At 40.9% G+C, this 20,604-nt stretch overlaps 2 protein-coding genes across 2 annotated transcripts; one reads left to right on the forward strand and one right to left on the reverse strand.

The window, feature by feature from the left end:
* Nucleotides 1-20: 20 nt before the first annotated feature.
* On the reverse strand, nucleotides 21-6,131 carry LOC306776625 (mucolipin-3-like). The gene is made up of 14 exons (XM_079267376.1): nucleotides 6,003-6,131; nucleotides 4,885-5,108; nucleotides 4,626-4,793; nucleotides 4,151-4,304; nucleotides 3,985-4,048; nucleotides 3,797-3,893; nucleotides 3,313-3,412; nucleotides 3,110-3,222; nucleotides 2,491-2,640; nucleotides 2,232-2,333; nucleotides 1,889-2,011; nucleotides 774-980; nucleotides 493-620; nucleotides 21-283 (listed from the first exon to the last, which is right to left on the reverse strand). The coding sequence occupies exons 2-14, from the start codon at nucleotides 5,104-5,106 to the stop codon at nucleotides 244-246; spliced, it is 1,668 nt and encodes a 555-aa protein (XP_079123502.1). The 5' UTR covers nucleotides 5,107-5,108; nucleotides 6,003-6,131; the 3' UTR covers nucleotides 21-243.
* A 210-nt stretch (nucleotides 6,132-6,341) lies between these two features.
* LOC306776081 (dynein axonemal intermediate chain 3-like) lies at nucleotides 6,342-20,575 on the forward strand (the record flags this gene model as incomplete). Its single annotated transcript, XM_079266666.1, has 21 exons — nucleotides 6,342-6,376; nucleotides 7,153-7,235; nucleotides 9,440-9,624; nucleotides 10,200-10,304; nucleotides 10,717-10,809; nucleotides 10,921-11,102; nucleotides 11,226-11,342; nucleotides 11,786-11,982; nucleotides 12,464-12,576; nucleotides 13,322-13,411; nucleotides 13,595-13,681; nucleotides 15,060-15,179; nucleotides 16,252-16,325; nucleotides 16,595-16,715; nucleotides 17,048-17,126; nucleotides 18,209-18,327; nucleotides 18,409-18,469; nucleotides 18,853-18,983; nucleotides 19,228-19,435; nucleotides 20,054-20,145; nucleotides 20,450-20,575. The coding sequence occupies exons 2-21, from the start codon at nucleotides 7,175-7,177 to the stop codon at nucleotides 20,573-20,575; spliced, it is 2,361 nt and encodes a 786-aa protein (XP_079122792.1). The 5' UTR covers nucleotides 6,342-6,376; nucleotides 7,153-7,174.
* Nucleotides 20,576-20,604: the final 29 nt, after the last annotated feature.

The raw sequence follows: 20,604 nt of genomic DNA on the forward strand, positions 1-20,604 counted from the left end.
ATGCTTCAAACTTTAGTGTATCAATCAACACATCAGTAGACGTGCTCTATGCATCATAAAGACCAGACTTCATTGGTGTCTCAAACTGGCTTTTCAGCACTGAATAAAATGCTCCTTCACATGAAATCAATCTCCTGAACAAACCAGGAGTATAATGTTAAAGTATATTTAAGACTCACTGAATATATAACAGGCTAAACCGTTTAATGTATGCCAGTTTAATGACACCACATTAAACGCCTGCTATGCCTCTGACGTCAGCCTGTTGTGACGCTTCCTGCACCTGAAAGGAGAAAATAGCTCAGTTTAGATTCACTTATGTCCACCAACCACATAAGAGTATTAAAAAAGTGCTCTGGCACACTGCGCTTGCATACTGTTTAATTAGTGCCGATAAGGGACATCCAGAATGGTTGACGTTACCCCATTAGAAAGCAAATGGTGCCAACAATATGCCTATGAAAGGGCCAGTGTGAGCTGCATTTGACCTACCTGCTCACGCAGCAGTCCAACAAGCAGCATTTGTTCTCGTCAAGTCTGTACACCCCAGAATTTGGCAGATCTTTACACCCAGACATGAATTTCTGCAGCTCTGATGTCGGGTCTCCACTCTGCTGCTCCTAAATGAGTAGCAAAGAGTGACCGTTAGTAGTTTGCTATAACTGCAAATAAAATATTACTCTTCTCCGAATAGCCAGCATACAAATCATCCTGAACATTAGAGAGGGAAAATAATAGCGGGTTACAAATATCTAAAAAGGAGTAAACATCACCTTAATGGTGTCATAGGTGTCGGTGATGATGGTGATGAACAGGCTGAGGATCATGTAGATGAAGAGCGAAGCGAAGCTATAGAGGTAGACCCTGCTGAAGAGCCACACCAGGCTGCTCTTCTGCTTCATGTTCTTAAAGGTGGGGTACATGTCGTCTCCGTTGATCAGGGAGAACAGACACTCCGACACCGTATTCAAGGTCCGGAACTAAAACAACAGGTCAAAGGGAAGGAAGGGTATTACTTGTGCCATGATTAACCAGTGATGGAAGAAGTAGCCATTTCTTTTACCTGGACAAACACAGTACCAGTGTTGAAATACTCAACTAACTTAAGCAAAGTATGAAAGTATTTCCAAGTAGATAGTACCAAAAGTACTCATTACGCAGACTAGTCAAAACTAGAAAATTCCTAAAGAAATTTTGACAGTGTGGCTTCTACTGCCCGAAGAAGTCTCAATATATAGCTACACACGCCGACGTTACCGGTAGTACCGTTGAGGTTCGATTAATATATCGCTTTTCTCTTTTCAGATTCATACTCTTGGATTGAATCTTGTATTCGTGATGGACAGTCCACAAATGGCTCCCGTCATTTCTGTACTGGACATGTACATCTTTGTTTGAGAAGCCTTTGGAAATGATGGGAGCTAACGCTCCCATCATTTCTGTACGAGCCTCATTCTGAGCTTCATGTTAAGCTACAGTTACTCTATGGAGCTTTTATTTTGAAAGGGTGGGACTGGGTGGGGGAGAGGAGACATATTCATAATATTTGACACACAAACACAGAGGTAGTTTTACTGCCTGTGCCACAAAGCCACACTGAATAATCTGTATTACATTATAGTCAATGATGCATTCATGTGTGAATTATTTTAATGTTGCAGATGGTGACGGGTGCTCATTTGAACAAATGTATGTACAGCTGCATAGCTTGTGATTTCTACCCTCAGGGTATAAAGTATCATACAAGTACCTTGAAATAGAACTTCAGTAAATGTACTTCGTTACATTCCACCACTGGGATTAACTACTGAAATGAGAAGAACCTGGATTATGAAATATGTTCTGGTATCCAGCAGCCTTCTCTTTGTATTATGTAAACAAGCCTTACCTTCTCGTGATATGGGCCAAGGACGATCCAGCCACAGAAGCAGTAGCTCATGTAGATTATTCCAGCACAGCAGATGAAACGGATTACATTTGGGAACGCTGCCCTCAGAGTCAGGATGAGAATCTGAAAATGGCCACAGACAACAGATCGCAAAAAGATCAGTCAAGTATCTGGAATGCCACACACAAGAATGTAGCTTCTCTTTTAACCATTTAACAGTAAAAGAGCAGAGATGATGAGTGTAACTGTTGCATTGTACAGGATTGTCTATTGTAAACCATGTGGCATTGGTATTGTTGAATTATTGCATTGCACGTGTTGCAAATGAATGGTCTGGTCTTACGTTATACTTCTTAAAGTATCCCATGTAGCGGATGACCCCGATCCAGACAAACATGGTACCGGTCCCAAGGAGGATGCTGCAGACATCATAACTAGTGAGGACCTTAAAGAAAAAGTGGATCTCTAAAAGACTTGACTGAAGGAATACACATGAGTACATGCACAGTGTAGACAGCTTCTAATATTCTTATGATGTAATATAGCAAAACAATTGACATGGATCAACCTCAGTCATACTGTGTATAGCATACCCCCATTACCTTAGTCTGGATGGCTATCTTGAGAATGGAGCCAATGATGGTCAAAGTGTCGCTCACGATAATGAGGATGTACCAACCATTCAGAAACTCCAACTTGTCTGAGCATGGGACTTGATTACCGCCGTGGTCCTTGCAGTAGAGTGTGTACTCCTGTTTACAACACAATCAAATACAGGTAGTTGTACAGTTAATGTTTGTAAAGAAGTTTTCGATAGATATTTGTGACCAATTGTGTGTTAAATATTAAATGAAGAATGTAAGTACATGTATTTAAGTAAGGCACCTAAGCCCACATTTGAGGTACTTTTACTTGAGTATTTAATTTTCACGTCACTTCATAATGCTACTCTACTACAATTCAGAGAAAAACATTGTACTTTTCACTCCATTACATTTATTTGACAGCTGTAGTTACGATACCAACATTTTTCATATAAAATATACGGGAATATATTGCATTGTCATGTCAGAGAAATGCCACGAAAATTCATAGTATGCCATAAAAAAAATACATAAAAAGGTACAAGATTTGCAAAAAGGAATGACTTAAAATCTTACTGAATGACTAATCTAACCAACTGTGTCTTGCTGTGTTTTATAGTCAGTTCATTTAACTTACAAACTGCAGTTTAATCCCATTGATCACTGAGCGTGTGCAGAGGGCACAGGAAGTGATGCACGTTATGATGATGAGGCAGTCAAACAGCACAGTCAGGTATATGCTTCTAGCAGCTGAGGGAACAGAGAGATTAAAATGACTCGCCTGAAAAGGACGCACATACGATAACTCAATACATACTAAGTTCAGCTCAGCAAACTTACATGCTCCAGTTACTTTCCAGTCTCTGCATTCATTGATGTCCACATCAGTTTCCAGGTCAACCTTTATCCTGCCGCTGTGCACTTGGTTGTTGAAAGTTATCTGTTAACCAGAGTCATGTTTAAGGGACAGTTTGAGAAAAGGACGACATCCTTAAAGTCAAACCCAACAGCTAAACATTCACTTTCCACACCCTTAAGATAACATTTGACTATGTTCATAGCAGGCACTGTGTGCAAAACGCCTTATTTAACTTTTAAAGACTGCTCAAACGCATGTCCTCAGGTAGTTTCATTAAATAAACAAGTTTCACACCGTCTCCTTTCATTTTACCTCATATGTGCTGTGTGAACGGCTGCAGTGTCACAAGGAATCATTGTCACCGTTATGGCAGCAATGCAGTGATCAGATGTGTCAAATCATTGCTTTGAGAAGACAAAGTCTGATGCTGTTTATTGATCCATGAAGACAAGTCAAATGACTTACAATAACAGTAAAGTCGTAGCAGTCCGGCAGCTCTCGACGTCTCACCGTCTGTAAATTTATGGCCTTTAGAACAAACGTGATCTTGACAGAAATCATCCTGGAAGACAGAGCTGATGCATTAACTGAGGCGTTTCACATACCGTATACAAACGAGAGGAGAAGACGTTAATTCAATGTTTGGCGCAAACCTTTTGAAATGCAATTCGAAACGTGGAAGTGAGGGATGATCCATCGGATAAACATCAAAGCAATCTGTTAGATCCCAAAAGAAAACACAAAAAAGCAACTAAAATCCTTAAACCTGGTTAAGTAATCTGCTTTCCATGCATAACTCAAACAATCTTGCATACGTACCGGTTTTCACTTGGGCATCAATTTCAAAGGTCTCACTGCCCGCGTAGATGGTACCGTTTCTGTAGCACTCCTGACACACTGACAGAGGGTTGTACAAAGTACCATTTTTCTCGTATTCGTGATTGCCTACTGTGATGTTGTGCAGATGTCCATACTGGAAATGAACAATTAACATTTGTTACAACAGTTCAGGGTTAGATTTATGCAGTCAAAAATCGACAAAACAAAATGAAAAGATTCAAATAACATGAACAAAGTCCAATCCCATGACGAGCTACATCGTGTCATGGGAGCTTGTTACGCTCTTTGGTGACACAAGCAAACAGTTCTATAATGCCAATAATGATTTACAGTAACGCAAAAGAAAAATGTGTCACACGAATCAAAATAAACTGACGCAACCAACAAATAAAATCACGCCTTCTTGGTGTTCCTTACACGGAAGAAACTAAAAGTAAAGCTAGCCGTCAGTCACCTGTTCAATGATGTAATCGATGTGATCATAAACATCAGCCTGTCTGTAAACAGCATACGTGTCCATGCCTCCATCAACATAATCTTTCAAGAAGAGGTGCTTGAACGTCATCAGATTTTCCTCCTTGAACGTGACAACCATCTGGTTGCTCAGCCCAAAATACACCAACTAAGATGAGGGGGTGAAAAAAAGATAATTGTTGCCAGGGTGGTGAAGCAACACAATCAACACATGTTCAGGTCATGTCTGAGATTTTTACCTGCACAGTAATAATGGCAATTTTGATGATTTGCAGGATGAGTTTCCATGGTTTTCGGCCGCGAGCGTGGTACTTCTCACAGGGGTTCATGAAGTAATATTTGATCTTCCTTCTGAGACACTCCACATTGTCCAGCTCCTCCAGACACTGATGTTGGTGGTCCGCCCAGGGAGGGGAGCCATTCATGTCATGCACATCATACAAGTCACTGGGCTCCTCCATATCTACAATAAAACATGGGTGACTTACGTTCAACACAAACTTGCATTACAACAATAGATCTATTTAATGTGAGGAAGAAATGCTAAATTGTTGATCCTTTTCTTTTTCATTTACATGTTTGGACTTTAAAACTAAAGCGTAGCCTTGGTGGCACCAATAATCAAAAACAACTTCACAACTAGCTTGAGCAAATGAGGTGTTCAGTTTATGTGTACATCTGTAAAATGCAAAGCAACCAAATACAGTTGCCATGCAATAAATCATTTCCTGATGAAGCTTATAATGTTCCTTTTGTTCTGCTTACACTGTGTCAGAGAGATTGTGATTCAACTCGTATTTCTTGAGACCGTAGTGAGGGTGTTGTAGTGTTCCTTCCTTATATTGAAGTCTATTTAAGACCTCAAGGGAACAACACGAGATAGAATAGAAACACTTCCTACCATTACGAAATCAAACACACTTGCCCTCCAAGCTATGGCCGAAAGAAAAGGTTGAACACTTGATAGTATTAACAAAGACTGAACATTAAACGCTTCAAAAGTGTAATTAGACTGTACAGGTGTGCATTTATTTCCTATGAAAAACACATATGTGGCACAGGATTAATATGAAGCTCTAGAAGGCTTTAGTTCTACTTAAGTTGTCTGTTCCCACATAGCAAATGGATGATCAAACTGTCTGTGAGAGAGTGAGGAAATTAAGTCAGGTACATTGTTCAACAAAACACAGCAGCTCACATTCTTGAACCTGATCTGCTTCCAGTTTAGGCAAACTATTACATGTTCATTACTTGTCGTGTAACGTTAGACGTTCAGATTATCTCCCGTGGATCATATCGAACAGTGAACAGGAAATAAAAGAAACTTAAAATAAGCCGATAGTCTTACGTTACTTACCAAGGTCGCGCAGCAGGTTAGGCAACTGATTGCGTTCACCTGTGTCCAAAATGTCTTGGTTTCATAAACATTCATAAATCCAGCTGTTCAAACTGTTGTTTGACTGTGAGAATCACGACTGAAGTAAACTGATTGAACTCGGTTGAAGTGTGTGTTCGTATGTTGCCTTGTGGGCAAAACTCCTCAAACAGGTAACTTCCTCTACGACGATGCAACGTCATTTTACTGCTAGGCCCTGATTGGCTCTTGGATATGTCAGTCAATCCCCCCCAAACAAACACACACACACACACACACACTCCTGTTACCACTGGCAACCAAACAGTAATACCGATGAGCGGGAGAGAATTTCAAGATTCAACGGTTTAACGACGGTAAACGACATGTTTATTATTTATAATTTAACGTTAACTGGTGTTTAGAGGCTGCATCTCTTGTGGGATTTGCGTTTGACTGCGAATATTGTGAGGTTAATGGAAAACAAACAGCCGTCATCGTATTTTAAACATCTTAACCGTCGAAATGCTCACAGTAAAATACGTAGCTAGCAATTTGAGTCTTTTCAACGGAGAGATGCTCACTCGGGATATTACACAGTATAATTCTTTATATTGTTTGTATATTGCTGTTTGCCAAACAACAATGTTTTGACCGTCTTCTTATGAGTAATAATATAAAAAGAAGAATAAAAAAGACAGAGACATGCATCATGCTGCTTATAATAATGTAACGTTATGTACCTCCTGCTGAACTTTTTGTGACTGCTTCTTTTATCTGAAACATGATTATTTCCATATTCCCCACTCATATCAGTAATTATAACCTTAAAACGGATGTAAACCATAAAAATGTATGTCAGCCGGAGGACTCGATTTTGTTTTCACAGCTAAAGTAAATCTAAACAGACTCGTCATATTCTAGGATCCTTCTCTTAAGTCAAAGTAAAAATGACAAGACACTTCTCTTTTCCTCCAGAAGATGTCGCCTCATGCTTTGATAATGATGATTACAGCGAGACACGCTTGTGTGTGAATTGAAAGGTTCACTCTGACAGTTGGTCAATCAACTATAAATAGAGATGAAAGTACAGAGTTTGGTGTTTTGAGGAGAAAGGTAACACTGTTGTACGAACCTTTCTCCCTCTCACTAGTGGAGCTATTCTAAGAGCAAGGATGCCACGTAAGAAATCCAAAAGTGCAAAAAGCAGTGCAGGCAGTAAGGGGAAAGGTAAAGGTGAGTGTCTGAATGTTATTGGAGTGTTAATGTGTTTAAATGTATGCATGTTTGTCTCAGGACGATCAAATGGAGAGACAGTAAATGAAAAGGTGAACTGACTGTTACTTCCCATTTAGGTCACCTGCACATGTGGAAAAGCCTAATTTAACTTTTGTTACTTGTGTATTTCCCCCTCTGAACTGATATGTAGATGAGACAATATAAGAATACCTTTCATTCCTTTCGTATTTACTTCAAACGTAGTGCATTCACATTCATATCAACTTGAAAAAGATGAACAATTTCAGTAAAACTGGGGGGTAAACTGAGCTTAGTGTTTGCTGTACTCTGTATAGATGCAACGATCTAAAAGTAAGTTCAGATCCTAAAGGGAATTTGAATTGTCTTAGATTATATTAACTGGAAGTCTCGTAAATCGTACATGGCCTTTACAGATGCCTAAAGTCTTTGTATGTGATTACCTTCATTTATTTGGTTCTTTTTATGAACGTTATATATTCAGGTTCTTCTTGGATATTGTAGGTCACCTAAATCTGACTTTGAAGTAGAAATGTAACAAGCGTTGCTAAAACTAATACTCACACTTGTCTTTGAGGAGTTGGAAAAGCTATACATGCATTCTTGTGATGTGATCATGAGTGTACTGCTGCAGAACCTGTGGACATGCTATCTCCTCAGCTGTGGGTCTCATTGTCATGGTCTAGTTTACTGTCAGCATACCAGCCCTGAAGACATGCTTTTGGTTCAGTGCGTCACCAAATGTATCTTTTCACTGTAGATTAGATCGTTGGCTCTTGTGGGAGTTAAAATCGATGGTGTTAAGAGTCCTCAGGTTCAAATCTGTTTTGCTTATTTATTCATTCATTTCACCCATTTCCATCTCATACAGCCAGCAATACAAATTCAAGTCTGTTAGATCTCCTAATTGAACACATCCTAAAGCGTTTTACTCTAACCATAACCTAACCCTCAGCCTGAACTGAACCTAAAACCAAGTCTTAACCCTAACATTTACTGAACCCATTTCTCAAGGACCTTGATGATATAAGTGACAGGTCATCTTATCAGCTGATAAATCCCCATTGTTCAGATGTACATTCTTCAGTAGTATCAACAGAGATGAAAACAAAGTGCTATGTTTACAGTGTACTGTGGTACATGAAACACATCTTACAGTATGCAGTCAAAATGCTAGCTGTGAGTGGATTATGCAAGTGAAAAGAAGCCAGACAAATATCTCAATATCAAATGTCAATATCTCTTCAACACAGCCCACAAAGTTGAATTCCATTCTTTAGGGTTATGGAACATTGAACATAGTACTCTCTTCGTCTCTGAAGCAAATAGTTCCCATGAATACAAGTGCCATAGTTGACACTTAACTGTGTGAACTGAAGGCTGTTCGTTTCCACTCCAATGATCTGGCGTGAGGCCTAACTGGTGTGAGTGGGAAAGGTTGACACACCCAGCTGGGAAGTGGTTTCTCAAGCTGTACTTTAGCATTCCCTGCATCCCCTCAGCAACCTCGTGGAAAGACTTAGAAACTATCATTATGCAGAGCCCTGTTTACTGTAGTGCGCCCTGGACTGAGCATGGCCTTAGATATGGAGAAGTCTGCGTCGATTGTTTACTGAGGTAAAGTGTACTTGTGATGATGCAGTGCTACGCTTTTATATCGTAACGATCCTGGTTAAATGTCTGTCACTGAGCAGATTATAGACAGACCGCAGAGACATGACAATGAAACACATGGCTCATTATTATCATTGTCAACACCATACAGCGTCACATGTTCTGGTTTCTGACAAAAACACCTCGAATTATGATTTCAGATTGACCCTAAAGATTGACTTTTATGAGGCCTTTTCCTTTATACTGAATATAGCTGACACTGTGTTTCTGGGTAAATTCAGAGTTTCCTTTCTTGTTTGGCCCAAATTACTGTAACATGTGTAAATGTATTTATAAAAGTAAAAAGTCTCAAAACATCAAAACATTCCTAGCCCTCGTGAAAAAAATGGTGTTTTGAAATGTGAGTATCAGCATCTTGACAAGTGACCAACAAGTGATGTTATTGAGTACTTCATCCGATGTTCCTCATGTTCTGTCTTCACTGAGGTTTGAATCTATCTCATTTTTATGTATACTTCCTCTCTCTACCATCGTTCTTGTCTGTATCGATTGTGTGCTCTCTCACCAAGGTCACCCCGACGATATCGTCCCCTTGGTCCTGACATCAGCCACCCAGGAGCTCTTCGGCTGCCGCGCTGATGAGGACGTCACAGGGGAGAGCCCTTACAAGCTGCTGAAAAAAGACGAGATCATACGGGACTTTAAGACAAGAGCCAAAGCGTCCGATTTCAGCCCCGTGAAGCAGATTGTGCTGGTGAGGCTGATCCATTGTCATAGAGATCACTCAGACAATACCCCCCCGACACACTGTGATGTTACACAGACCCCAAGTTAAGGGAACAGACAGAGTAACCAGTTCAGCCTCATTCCCCCTCTGTCTCTGAGCAAAATGAATGATATGAGAACCACCACCTCTTGCTTTTAGCATTTGTGTCCATTCTGCCACAACACTACTCTAAAAAACTAAACTCAAAGTTAAAACGTAATGAGACCAGAGAGCACCCTAAGGGAGCCATAAAGGCTCATCTGTTCTCAGTCCTTTATAATGTTCTCTTCTTATTTGGGACTAAGCCAAGGTCTTACCGGGTGTGTGTGTGTGTGTGTGTGTGTGTGTGTGTGTGTGTGTGGTTTTCTGTCTTTTTCTTTATTTATAAAGTCCACAACATCAGTTCTCAAGTCTGAAATCTACATCTCACTCTGTCATCTACTATCTCGACCAAATGACAAAGTTGCCAGAATCAATTAAAATACACTCCATTCATTATGTATACAGACACATTGCCATGAAGAAGCTGCATGTTGTGAATTCTTCATTTCTGTATCTGACAGGACTACCCAGAGGATGAGCTCTTGCTGGTTTTTGACAGGGACTTGATCTATGGCCAGAGCTTCTACCTGGTTCTGACCCCCGAAGCTAAGGAAAGAATCTTAAACGTAGGTCGACGTAGGCTTGGTTTGGGTGACACGGTTTACTTTTTCCTGTTGTTACTCACATTCTGTCCACGACTTGGTCTTTGAAGTGTGGTGCAGTAACACTACACCAACTAAATATGTAAATATGACTAATTATGAGAATACATGTGCCAGTCATTTAGCATGCAGTGTGGCACCAATATTTTGTTTCAATTTTATTCTGGTTCAATCCTGTCGGCAGGAATGTTCACTATTGTTTACTTTCCTTTCATATTCGAGGTATGTACACTATTCTATCAGTCACGCTATCAGTCATGGCTCGTTGTGACTGTGTGGGCCGATTTCATGTTTAGCAATAAAAAAAGTCTGACTTATCTTCCACTTTTGCATGTTTCATGTTCTTCATACTGGATCGTCTTGTAATGCTCTCCAGGTTGTGCAGTCACCAGAGCCTGAGACACCAAAGCCATCTCTTAGCAGTGAGCAGGAAATAGATGCAGAATCAGTCAAGGAGACCAGAGAAAAGGTGCTGCAGTATATAACAAACACATCACATTTGCACATGACTTCTGCATGTTTCCCATTCACCCTTGTCCTTTCTTTAAACCTCTCTTTTCTGTCTATGTTTTCTCATCAGCTGTGCTTCAAGTTCAGACTGAGGAGGAAGTTTGGGGCACCAGTCTGTTTCTCTGATTCCGTCACACAAGTCATAGGGTTTCCTTCCGACCAAGACCGCAGACTCAGCATCAAACTGATGCAGAGGGACTGTGGGACTCAGGCTGCTTCCAGACTGCAAAGCAGCAGTGCTCAGACACAGTGGTATTCCAGCAAATCAGTACACATACAACTGACTTGTTCCATGGGGGGGGGACATCTCTTTATTATTTGAATAGTAACTCCACCTGCACCAACCTATTGTAAAGTTATTTGTCCACTTTACAGGACGTTGCCGAGGAATATGTCGACCCAGTACACGCCAAGAGAGTTGAGTTCTGAAGAAGTAGACAACATCCTCCAGTCTGACAGTATGAAGGATTTCTGCAAGTCAGTGACCCCAAGGTAAGATGACATATTCCTGAAATTCATGGTGTCTTCTGTCTGCTGTCTAAGGGTGTATTGTATAATGAAGACTGATAGTCAACACAAACTCGTAAATTCCTGTATCAGCCTCAGGGTTCTCAAACCCATCCATTATTACACCTGTGGGAGCATTCGAATATTCCAGAACAATACCTTCAGAAGGCATTCACCTTGTCAATGTGCTAGATTTTGAGATGTTATAGTTTCCTCCACAGCGCAGACTTTGGTTCTCAAATGAAAGTTTAAATTATACGTTGTAATCTGACACTCTGCCCTCAACCCTCCTTTGTGTCCAGGTAAGCACTAAGGAGTATTAGAACACGTTATACTGTAGCTATGAAGAGAGTTGATGGATGAAAACTAAACATAATGCACAGGTTTTGCCAGATTTGACATCGTTACATTTAGTTTGTTTTTTGCAGAATGTTGTACGCCCTTCAGCAGGAAGGAATCATGAATGTGTTCATTGATGACTGGAAGGCTCTGGGGACAGCAGCTAAAGACGTTGACTGGTCTGGGAAGGATTTCAAAGGTTTCAAGCTTCATAAGGCCTTCTCAGACCAGCACTACACCAAGGACAAGAAGATCAGCAGCGTCAATTGGCACCCTACCATCTACGGTAAAGTGACAAAATCTCAGTCAGAGGAAAGTTTTGTCCAGAAGATTTGTAGACATTTTCTCACACCAAAATACTTTATAGCATTAACTCCCTCAATACTTAGCCAGTAATGGTTTTAAATGTCTATCTGGTAGAAAAATGTTGACAAAGATAGTGTTGATGGACAATGTTGGCAACAAATATAACACAAATAAATGACATTCATTCTCTCTGCAATCTGTCACTGACAAGTATTTACATTTGACATTCCATCCATTGTAAAAGCATTCATCTTCTTCACCGCTGCTTTGTCATGTTGCTAAGCTGTCATCACCCTCAGAGTCGGCTTCCAGCAAGATCAAGAATTATGATATCAGTGTCACAACCATGATCACTGTGAACATGTGTTATTCAAAGGGGGATCAGAGTTAAATCCAGTAAAGTCAAACCCGACTTAATGTTTCGCTGATACATTGTGTGATGTGTTTTTTTGATGTGATAGGTGTGATCGCTGTGGCTTTGACTGCCAAAAGGCAGGAGCAGGAGTCCACAACGTTTGGCTCCGAAGATTCTCTCATTCTCTTTTACAGCTTCTCCGACCCCTCTAATGCCCAGGTATGGAAACGTATAGCAGCAGTTGGGACCACCTGAGTGAATGTGGAGAGTCTACAAGCTGGTAAAGAGCGTGAAAAGACCATATTTCTATGTCTCTCATTGACAGCACACAAGCTCATTTTCACCTCATATCTGTTTGAGACACACTTTGATTTCATGGCTGAAAGGATTTGCTGACTGCTGTCATTTAAGTCTTTTATTTGCTTTAGCAACATTTGAGAGGCTCTATTGATTTGACAGAGGAGCTAAATCAATGAAACTGAGCTGCTAAACCACTCAAAAGTAATATGAGTTCTGCATGATATGCCTTCACTGGTGCATGCGTCATGCTTTGGTTTCACTGTCTGCTGGAGCAGTGATCAAAGGGGCAAAGGGTACTGTGTAGAGGAAACCAGAGACATCGCATAGTTTAAATAAAGACATTTATTTAGTGTGGGGAGTAAAGTGCTGTAGTTCAGTGTTGCAGCTCATTTTAAACTCCAGGAGATTCAAACATGATGCTGAAAAATGACTTCTCTGTAATACCATGCTGCCCCTCCTGGGTCTTTTTTCCCCTTATGCCTGATGAAATGGAATCTGCTGTACACAGTGTACGCTTGGGGTTTTGTGGATTAAACGCTGAACTTTGAATGGCGAGACTGGAATAAATAAATATTCAGGATGGCAGGCACCCAAAACATGGAAATGTCTACTTCGAAATGTAATATTTCTGCCCTGTGTACGTGGGTTTCTCTGTTGTTTGCAGTTGCTGCTGGAGTGCCCAGATGACATTTTTGCCTTTGAGTTTTGCCCTTCTGATCCAAATATTATCGTTGGCGGCTGCAAGAATGGCAAGGTGCTGACATTGACTCTGCTCTGCATCTCTGGTTTGCTGCATCTGCTTCCTTTTCTGCCTCGTAGTAGTTTTTGCATCCTATCACTTTTCCATGCCCCTCCTTTCATTATAAGGGAAGATCATTAAATCGATGTCCTGTATAATTCCAATGAAATGTTTCTTCTGTCGTTGCTGTTCTCTCAGGTCGTGTTGTGGGACATTTCTGCTCACGTCGCACACTTACAGGGAACACAACCTGTTAAGAAGGTCTCTGTCAACACCGACACATATGTAAGTCCCCATATCCTTCTCTAATGTGCACAATGTTGAGACACGAACACATGGTGTTCTGTATCTGAGTTGGTGTATTACATGTTGTATCAGTCACCGTAACTCTTCGGCTAGTAATGATGTCAGCGTGGTTTATTCAAGTATGGGTCTTCAGTGTACAAAGCAGCATATTTGCTGTATGACAGAGTGAGACGATGACATGTTGACTCCTGAGTTCTCCCCTCATCCTCACTCTTTCATGAGATGGGAATGAAGTGGCCTAATGGTCCTTTTCAAGCCAGCCACAGCTGTCAAAACCAGTTCCACAAACGTACTAAAGCCAGGAGTGAATCTCAAAGAAGGTTCTACCGTTAAGTGACTCCACTGCTCAACAGAAACAGCCCAGAAGGCCTCGGCAAACACCACAGTCAGGTTGAAGTGACCTGGCTTGAACTTCAAAGAGGGCTTCTCTTGTGGCTTAACATCATAGTAAACTAATATTGTTACGGCATAGCTGCCCTGTTTACATGGCATTATGTGGAATAATAAAGAGAGGGAGTTAATGATACGTGACAACAAACACATAAACTCCTTCATAGCCTGTTGAGACGTCCACAGACCAAATATTAAAGCAGTTCTGTCGCTTAAAGCCTGACCTCCACTGACATCTTCTGCTCGGCGGCTGTATTTAAATAGACATATATGCCCTCATCATACAGCCCCCATTTGCTTTGTGTGTTTTTATTGCCTCTACTGTGGAACAGCTGTCTCCATCCCTGTCCTCACTACTTCCTTCTCTTTTGCTTTTCCCTCTAGCACCCTCCGTACCTTTCTCGATTCTCTCTGTCCTTGTTTGCTCTTCATTCCCCAGAGTCAACAGCATCAGCTACTCCAGCTGTTACACAAGCCTTCCATCCTCCACCATAGTTTGTCCCCATAGAAGATAACACACGAGCCAATCAGATCACTCCCCTCCCTTGTGTTTGCAATGTAAACATTGGCAGTTGTATCTGTTAAAAGCCTTTATTTGGATGTTGAGTGCTGTGAAAGCTGCCCTCCACCAGCACCTGTTGCTAGCTTATCAGATGAACAAAGAATTAAAATCCTCCTTTATAGATTGCTGTTCTGCTCACACCCTTTAAATCTGCAGGTGCACAGCAGTGTCATTGAAAGGAATCCCTTTCCACATTCTGTGCATGTTTCAAGATCCAAGGCACAATCTTTGAACTTCTGTGTTGCAGAATACATCATTTGATAAAGTTTACTTCATTTGAATATCATGCTGGAGGGTTTTAGGATGGCTGTTCACCGCTGTGAAGTCCTGATATTTAGATTGAATTGTCAAAGCTCACTGTACTCACTGTACATGCTGTGCCTTTTGTGTCTCACCTCCCACCAGGACCTCTATTCCAAGAAAGAGAATAAGACTCCTGCTGTGCCCTACTGTGCAGTGTCTGCCATAGACAGCAGCCACAAAGCACCAATTACTGATGTCCACTGGCTGCCACCAACATTTGAGGTACACAGAGCTGAAGGCCAGAGGGGTTGGAAGGAGGACATTAAATAGTCAGAACACTGATCATGTAAAGAGTTAATTGACCATCAGGAGTGCATTAGGGAGGTGCTGGAGCCTTCTTCTGATCACTATTTCATTTGGCCTATGTTGATTCGTAAAAGGTGTTTTGTGTGACGACACAGAAAAACATTTGTTAATGTTTTCTTGATCTCAAGCCTCTTTTATCATATCTAAAGTCAACATTGTGGCATACTTACGGCAACTAGAGTACATTTTAATCCTTCACATCTAAGCTCCAAATTGATAACAAAACATTCAACACGTAAAATGTCAATTATCTTATTGCTGTAATGATTTCTATATCTAGTTCTGGAATATTGACAGATATTTTATCTGGTTAAAAGCCACTTGAGTGTAAATAAGTCTGACAGGAGGTAATAGTGGAAGTAGTCAGGGCAGAGAAAAGGCTGTGGAGGCTATAATGTAACATACTGAGGATATAATGATAGAAATTGCACGGTTCAACAGGAAGGTACGGATGGATAACACTGTTCCACTGCCACAACATATTGCTTATTGATTTGTGTCACACTGTTTTTTTTTAATCTGCAGAACTGCTGCTGGCTTTATTGTGGCCCTGCATCTCAAAATGTATTGACCTGAAGTGATATTTGCTGCAGTGACACCATAGTGTTTGATCTGTAACCCAGCATAACGTATTGTAGTGATAGCTGAAAGATCATGGTAGAAATTAATTTAAAAAAAAAAATACAGCAACATTAAACTATGGTCACACACAGATTCACTACAATATAACAGTCCACAGAACCTAAGCATGTGGCTTAGTGTTTCTAAAATGTTCTTCCCAATGAAATAATGACTACATTATGATTCTGGTGTCCCACTGGTGCGTAACCCCTGCGTCTATACAGCCAGCTGTAATGAACTGGCAGTCGTCTGAATAAGTCTAATAAGGCAATCATCAATGTGCACCCGAGCATATTTTCCATTATCATTCGCTCTTTACTAAGCTTGACAGACATTTGTTGATTTTGCAACTCACTTTCTCATTAAGGTGACCAAGACGGGCTTACCAGTGGAGAACAAGTACAACATTTCTGCTCAGATTGTCACCTGCTCCCCTGACTGGTAGGTCTGACAGAAAATGGTAAATGAATGAAATGACTGCAGGTCAGGTGACAGGTCCCACTCGAGTCTTTCTCTCTGTATTGTGCACTGCTTGCAGTTATTGGCAGCCACCACATTTAGAGAAGATGCTGCTTTACACCTTTAGCTCGAGAATGAGAAAGCCTAGTCTACAACAGAGTCTGTGTCAGTCAATATTCACGTCGTGTGTGTTTAATTATAAACAAAAGGATCAATGACTATGTTCATTTTTCATTTGTCTCCCTCTGAAGTGCTCTGATGTTCTGGGATGTGCGAGTGCCAGACAGGAAGCAGGATGTGGATCAGAGGACACCCGACGGTGTCCCCGACACTTTCAAACACCTGGACCACACATGGAAGCCTCTGTTCAGGGTACTGCAGAGATTAAGGGTGCAATACAAAATGAATGTGGAGGGTCAAATCTCAACGTTAAGCTGGATGCACATTGTGATAGTATGCAAACCAAATGGCCATTGTGTTCAGTAGACACACGTTACGTCCACCAATATGTTAACATATTAAAGCGTGATGATGAAGCCTCTAACATTTATTTATCCGATTTATGTAGATGTAGGATTACACAGGCATTTTAAAACAATTAATTGATTAAAACTTTCAAATCCTGTATTTTATTTCATGTTATGTTGTGTCTCTGTCAGTATCTTCAAATGTCAAAAGTTGTCTTCTTCTCTGCCATGTGTCAGGTTTCCCTGCCAAAGATTGATACCGGTGGAGTATACGCTCCTCTGAAATTCAGCCTGGCTAATACAGCCAGGACCACAGGTGAGGGATTGACCCTTCAGGCTGGTTGGTTGGTTGGTTTGTTCCCGTCTGTTGCACTGCCTCTCCCGTCTACAACCAGTAGCATTACTCAATTACAATCATTTGTACAGTACATACTGTCAGGTGTTATTGTTGGATGCAAAGCACCTCTTAAAGGTGAGTTGTAATAATTCACTCAATCACCTTTAGAAAAAAAGACAAAAAAAGCAAAACTCACAATGAAAAACACAAAATTTCAAACCTACACAAATGTGCACTTACAGCAGCGATAAAATATCAAAAAAAACTGCATCGCTCCTTTCTTGCCGTGTCAGAGTTGCAGAAGCTATTACTTTTCTTACCTTTAGATGGCACACAGGGCTGCTACACCTGTTTTGGCATGCTTTGCATTAGCAGTCACAGTTTTCAGATGAGAGGAAAGCATGTTCTGTGAAGGTAAAAATGTACTGGATTCTGAATCTTTGTGCATTGAAAAAAGCGAGTAGGCCAAACTTTGAATATTACAAATATAAACATCCAATGTCTAATAGTTGTCTGGCTGTAGGTCTGCCTCTATAAACACAGCGTTGGCGGTTACCTTCAAGAGCTAATCTAACAGAGTGAAGCTGAGCCTTGATTGGGAGCGGCCCGCTGATAAGGGGGTGTGGACGGATAGTCCTGTACTGTCCCTGACAGACAGTTGGGCTTTTGTGATGGAAAAGGCTTCTTCCATCACTACCAGTCCTGCCGATCTCACCCCTCCCACCCTTCTCCCTTACTGTCTCCCTTCTTGCCACAATCCTCACTCCCACCTCCACCTCTTTTGTCTCCCGCTCCCCTCTTACCAACCCATTCACCTCAGCCATACCCCTCCCCACCTCCTCCTCTTTTGTCCGTCCATCGTCTTGTTCGTGGTCAGATTACAGAGCGGGCTGCACCAATCTCTCTTGTTTCCCTTTACTTTAAATAGATGTTTTTAATGTTCCTTGTCTTTCTTTGTCTATTGTTCATTCCCTTATGGTTGTGTTTTCCTTTGGTTTGGGATTATCTTTCCTTGCAAACAAGACCCAGACTTACTTATATTCTACACTCTCCACTGACAGAAGCAGCTGATGATGGCAGCTCAAAGGTCGTCCCAGACTTCAGACAGCTCAGAGTGCCCTCAGCTGAGACCCTCACTCCTCTGGAAGATGTCAATACCAAACTCTTCATTGGAACAGAGGTAAACAGAAGTGAGAAAGATATTTAAAAAGAGGTGTACCATTTTGAACATGTTCCATGATGTGTCTGTTCTCACTTCCAGTTAGGGGAGATTTGTTACATCGACTGGAAACTGGTAAAGGACGACGCTGGACGGCTGCACAGTGAGTATTCTGCTTTACCGTCATTAAAGTCAGTTTAAAGAAACATAAGCTCATTAACTGTAAATCATGCCTCATTGGCTTTCTTTGAAACACACCAGCATGTGTTTTTCTATTAGTTTAACATTATCAACAACAGTAATTGTATCCTCAAAGTCTTGAGCCAAATGAAGCAATTGGCAATAATAGATTTAATCCTAGAAACAAGTCTGCACAAATTATAAACGTTATTGAAATAGACTACTGTAAGGCAACTCTTTGGTTTGGCAGCCAATGTGAATGTAATCACCGTGGCCGTAGAGAGCACTGAGGGTTAATTGCTCCTTGTATTGCAATTACTGTCAAATATAAAGTGTGCCTTCTATTTCTGTGCTCCTCTCTCTCAGGTGCCAAGCCCCTCCACTGCTTCAGCATCCATCACTGGCTGGTGAATACGGTACAGCTGTCGCCCTTCTTCAAAGACATTGTTTTGACAACAGGAAGCTGGAACTTTGCCATCTGGAAGGAGGGAGTCATGGTAACAACACCTGTCACTTAAATTACCGTAGCAGACAATGCAACCAGTAAAAAGCACGCCCACATACTCGATTGAATTATAACGAAAATGGAATAAACACCAAAGATCAAAGTTATCCTAGACTTTAAACATAATCAATGCCACATAGCACAATAAAAAGCATAATATAAGACATATATCAGACCAGAATAGTTGCATTTTAAATCCATTGACTCTGTTTGATGTCTTGCACTGCGACATCCAGGATGGCCCCATCATTGAGTCACCAAGGTTTGAGAAGTGGTGCACTGCGGGATGCTGGTCCCTGTCCCGACCCGCTGTTTTCTTCATTGGGAAAGAGGATGGCAGCATTGAGGTGTGGAAACTTCTGGAACACACCAATGAACCTGCGCAGGTCCACCCACACGTCACCAACGCCAAGATTACCCTCATCAAACCCTGGACAGCCTCCCGTGAGTTCTTGGCCTCTTTGGTGCACAGTCGAGTAGTTAGCATACATGTATGTGTGGCTCCCTTAAAGATGCATGACTTGTTTTATTATGTTTTGATTCCAACGTGTGGGTCTCACACCCAAAGCACAAAGGTTTGCCTGAATGAGAAATACATGGAAGTAAGCCTGTGACCTAGTTGAGGCATTAAACCTGAGTGTGCTGGATATATCATTCATACATTATGTGTATGTATTATTATAGGTTGGAGTCATTTAAAGTGCTTTACAGATGGCAAGCTGATAATAACTGAAAACAGTAAAACAAGTTGAGACTAAATCACTGTAATGATAAAACCAATGAAATAGATATAATCCATCTTTACACAATAATACAAATACATAAAAAATATTATAGGCAGTAAAACAATTAAAAACATGAATAGAATGTAAGACATATTAAAGACAGCGATAAAACATTGTAGTGTACTCTCTGTTGCATACCTGGGAACTCTCTTGATACTCAGATATGGACTGGGCCTTCCTCTCTGTCTGTTTTATTTATATTTCTTCTGTAAGTTCCTTGTTGTAAGATTTTTTTGCACCATGAAGCTCATTTACTGGACATTTTTTGTACATACAGCCAAGCAGCACTTCCTGGCTGTGACTGATGAACTTGGAATGCTCCATGTTTTGGAAATCCCAAAGGCACTCTGTGTTCCCTCCTGGAATGAGGTAAGACAGTCCAACCACCTACTTATAAGTTGTCTAGTTACTTATTATTTTGCAAAAATAAATAATAATGTACCCTTAGTCAGGGTAAAAAATGAGGTAACATTTCCAACACTGCAGCAAGTTTTATTTAAGTTTCTGTTTGCTGCTTTATTACATTGATGTTAATCTGGTACAAAATGGTTCAGGGGTACCAAACCTCCAGCGTTGTCACAGTAATTGTGATTATGGGCTATTGTGTTATGAGTCATGAGTTTGTTTAACGGAAGACTGCTAACAAGTGCCTTTCTCTGTTGTCTGTATGCAGAGTCTGAGGGTGAAGAAAGTCTTTCAGTCTGCGGAAGAAAGGTTGAAGGATCTTGTGAGGTGTAGGGAACTGTGGGAAAACGAGCTGAAGAAAGCTGAAGAACCAAAGAAGAAAGCGGTGAGCTGACTGTAGAAAGAATGAACAGGCTTTGTGCT

This window comes from Melanostigma gelatinosum (genome assembly GCF_949748355.1).
Source record: "Melanostigma gelatinosum genome assembly, chromosome: 4".
Lineage (NCBI taxonomy): Eukaryota > Metazoa > Chordata > Actinopteri > Perciformes > Zoarcidae > Melanostigma > Melanostigma gelatinosum.

Coding starts and splice junctions, on each gene's coding strand:
- LOC306776625 (XM_079267376.1), bottom strand. CDS start 5,106: ATGGAGGAGCCCAGTGACTTGTATGATGTGCATGACATGAATGGCTCC. Junction 2,641..3,109: donor ATGGGATTAAACTGCAGTTT/GTAAGTTAAATG, acceptor TGTTGTAAACAG/GAGTACACACTCTACTGCAA. Junction 621..773: donor ACACCTATGACACCATTAAG/GTGATGTTTACT, acceptor CTACTCATTTAG/GAGCAGCAGAGTGGAGACCC.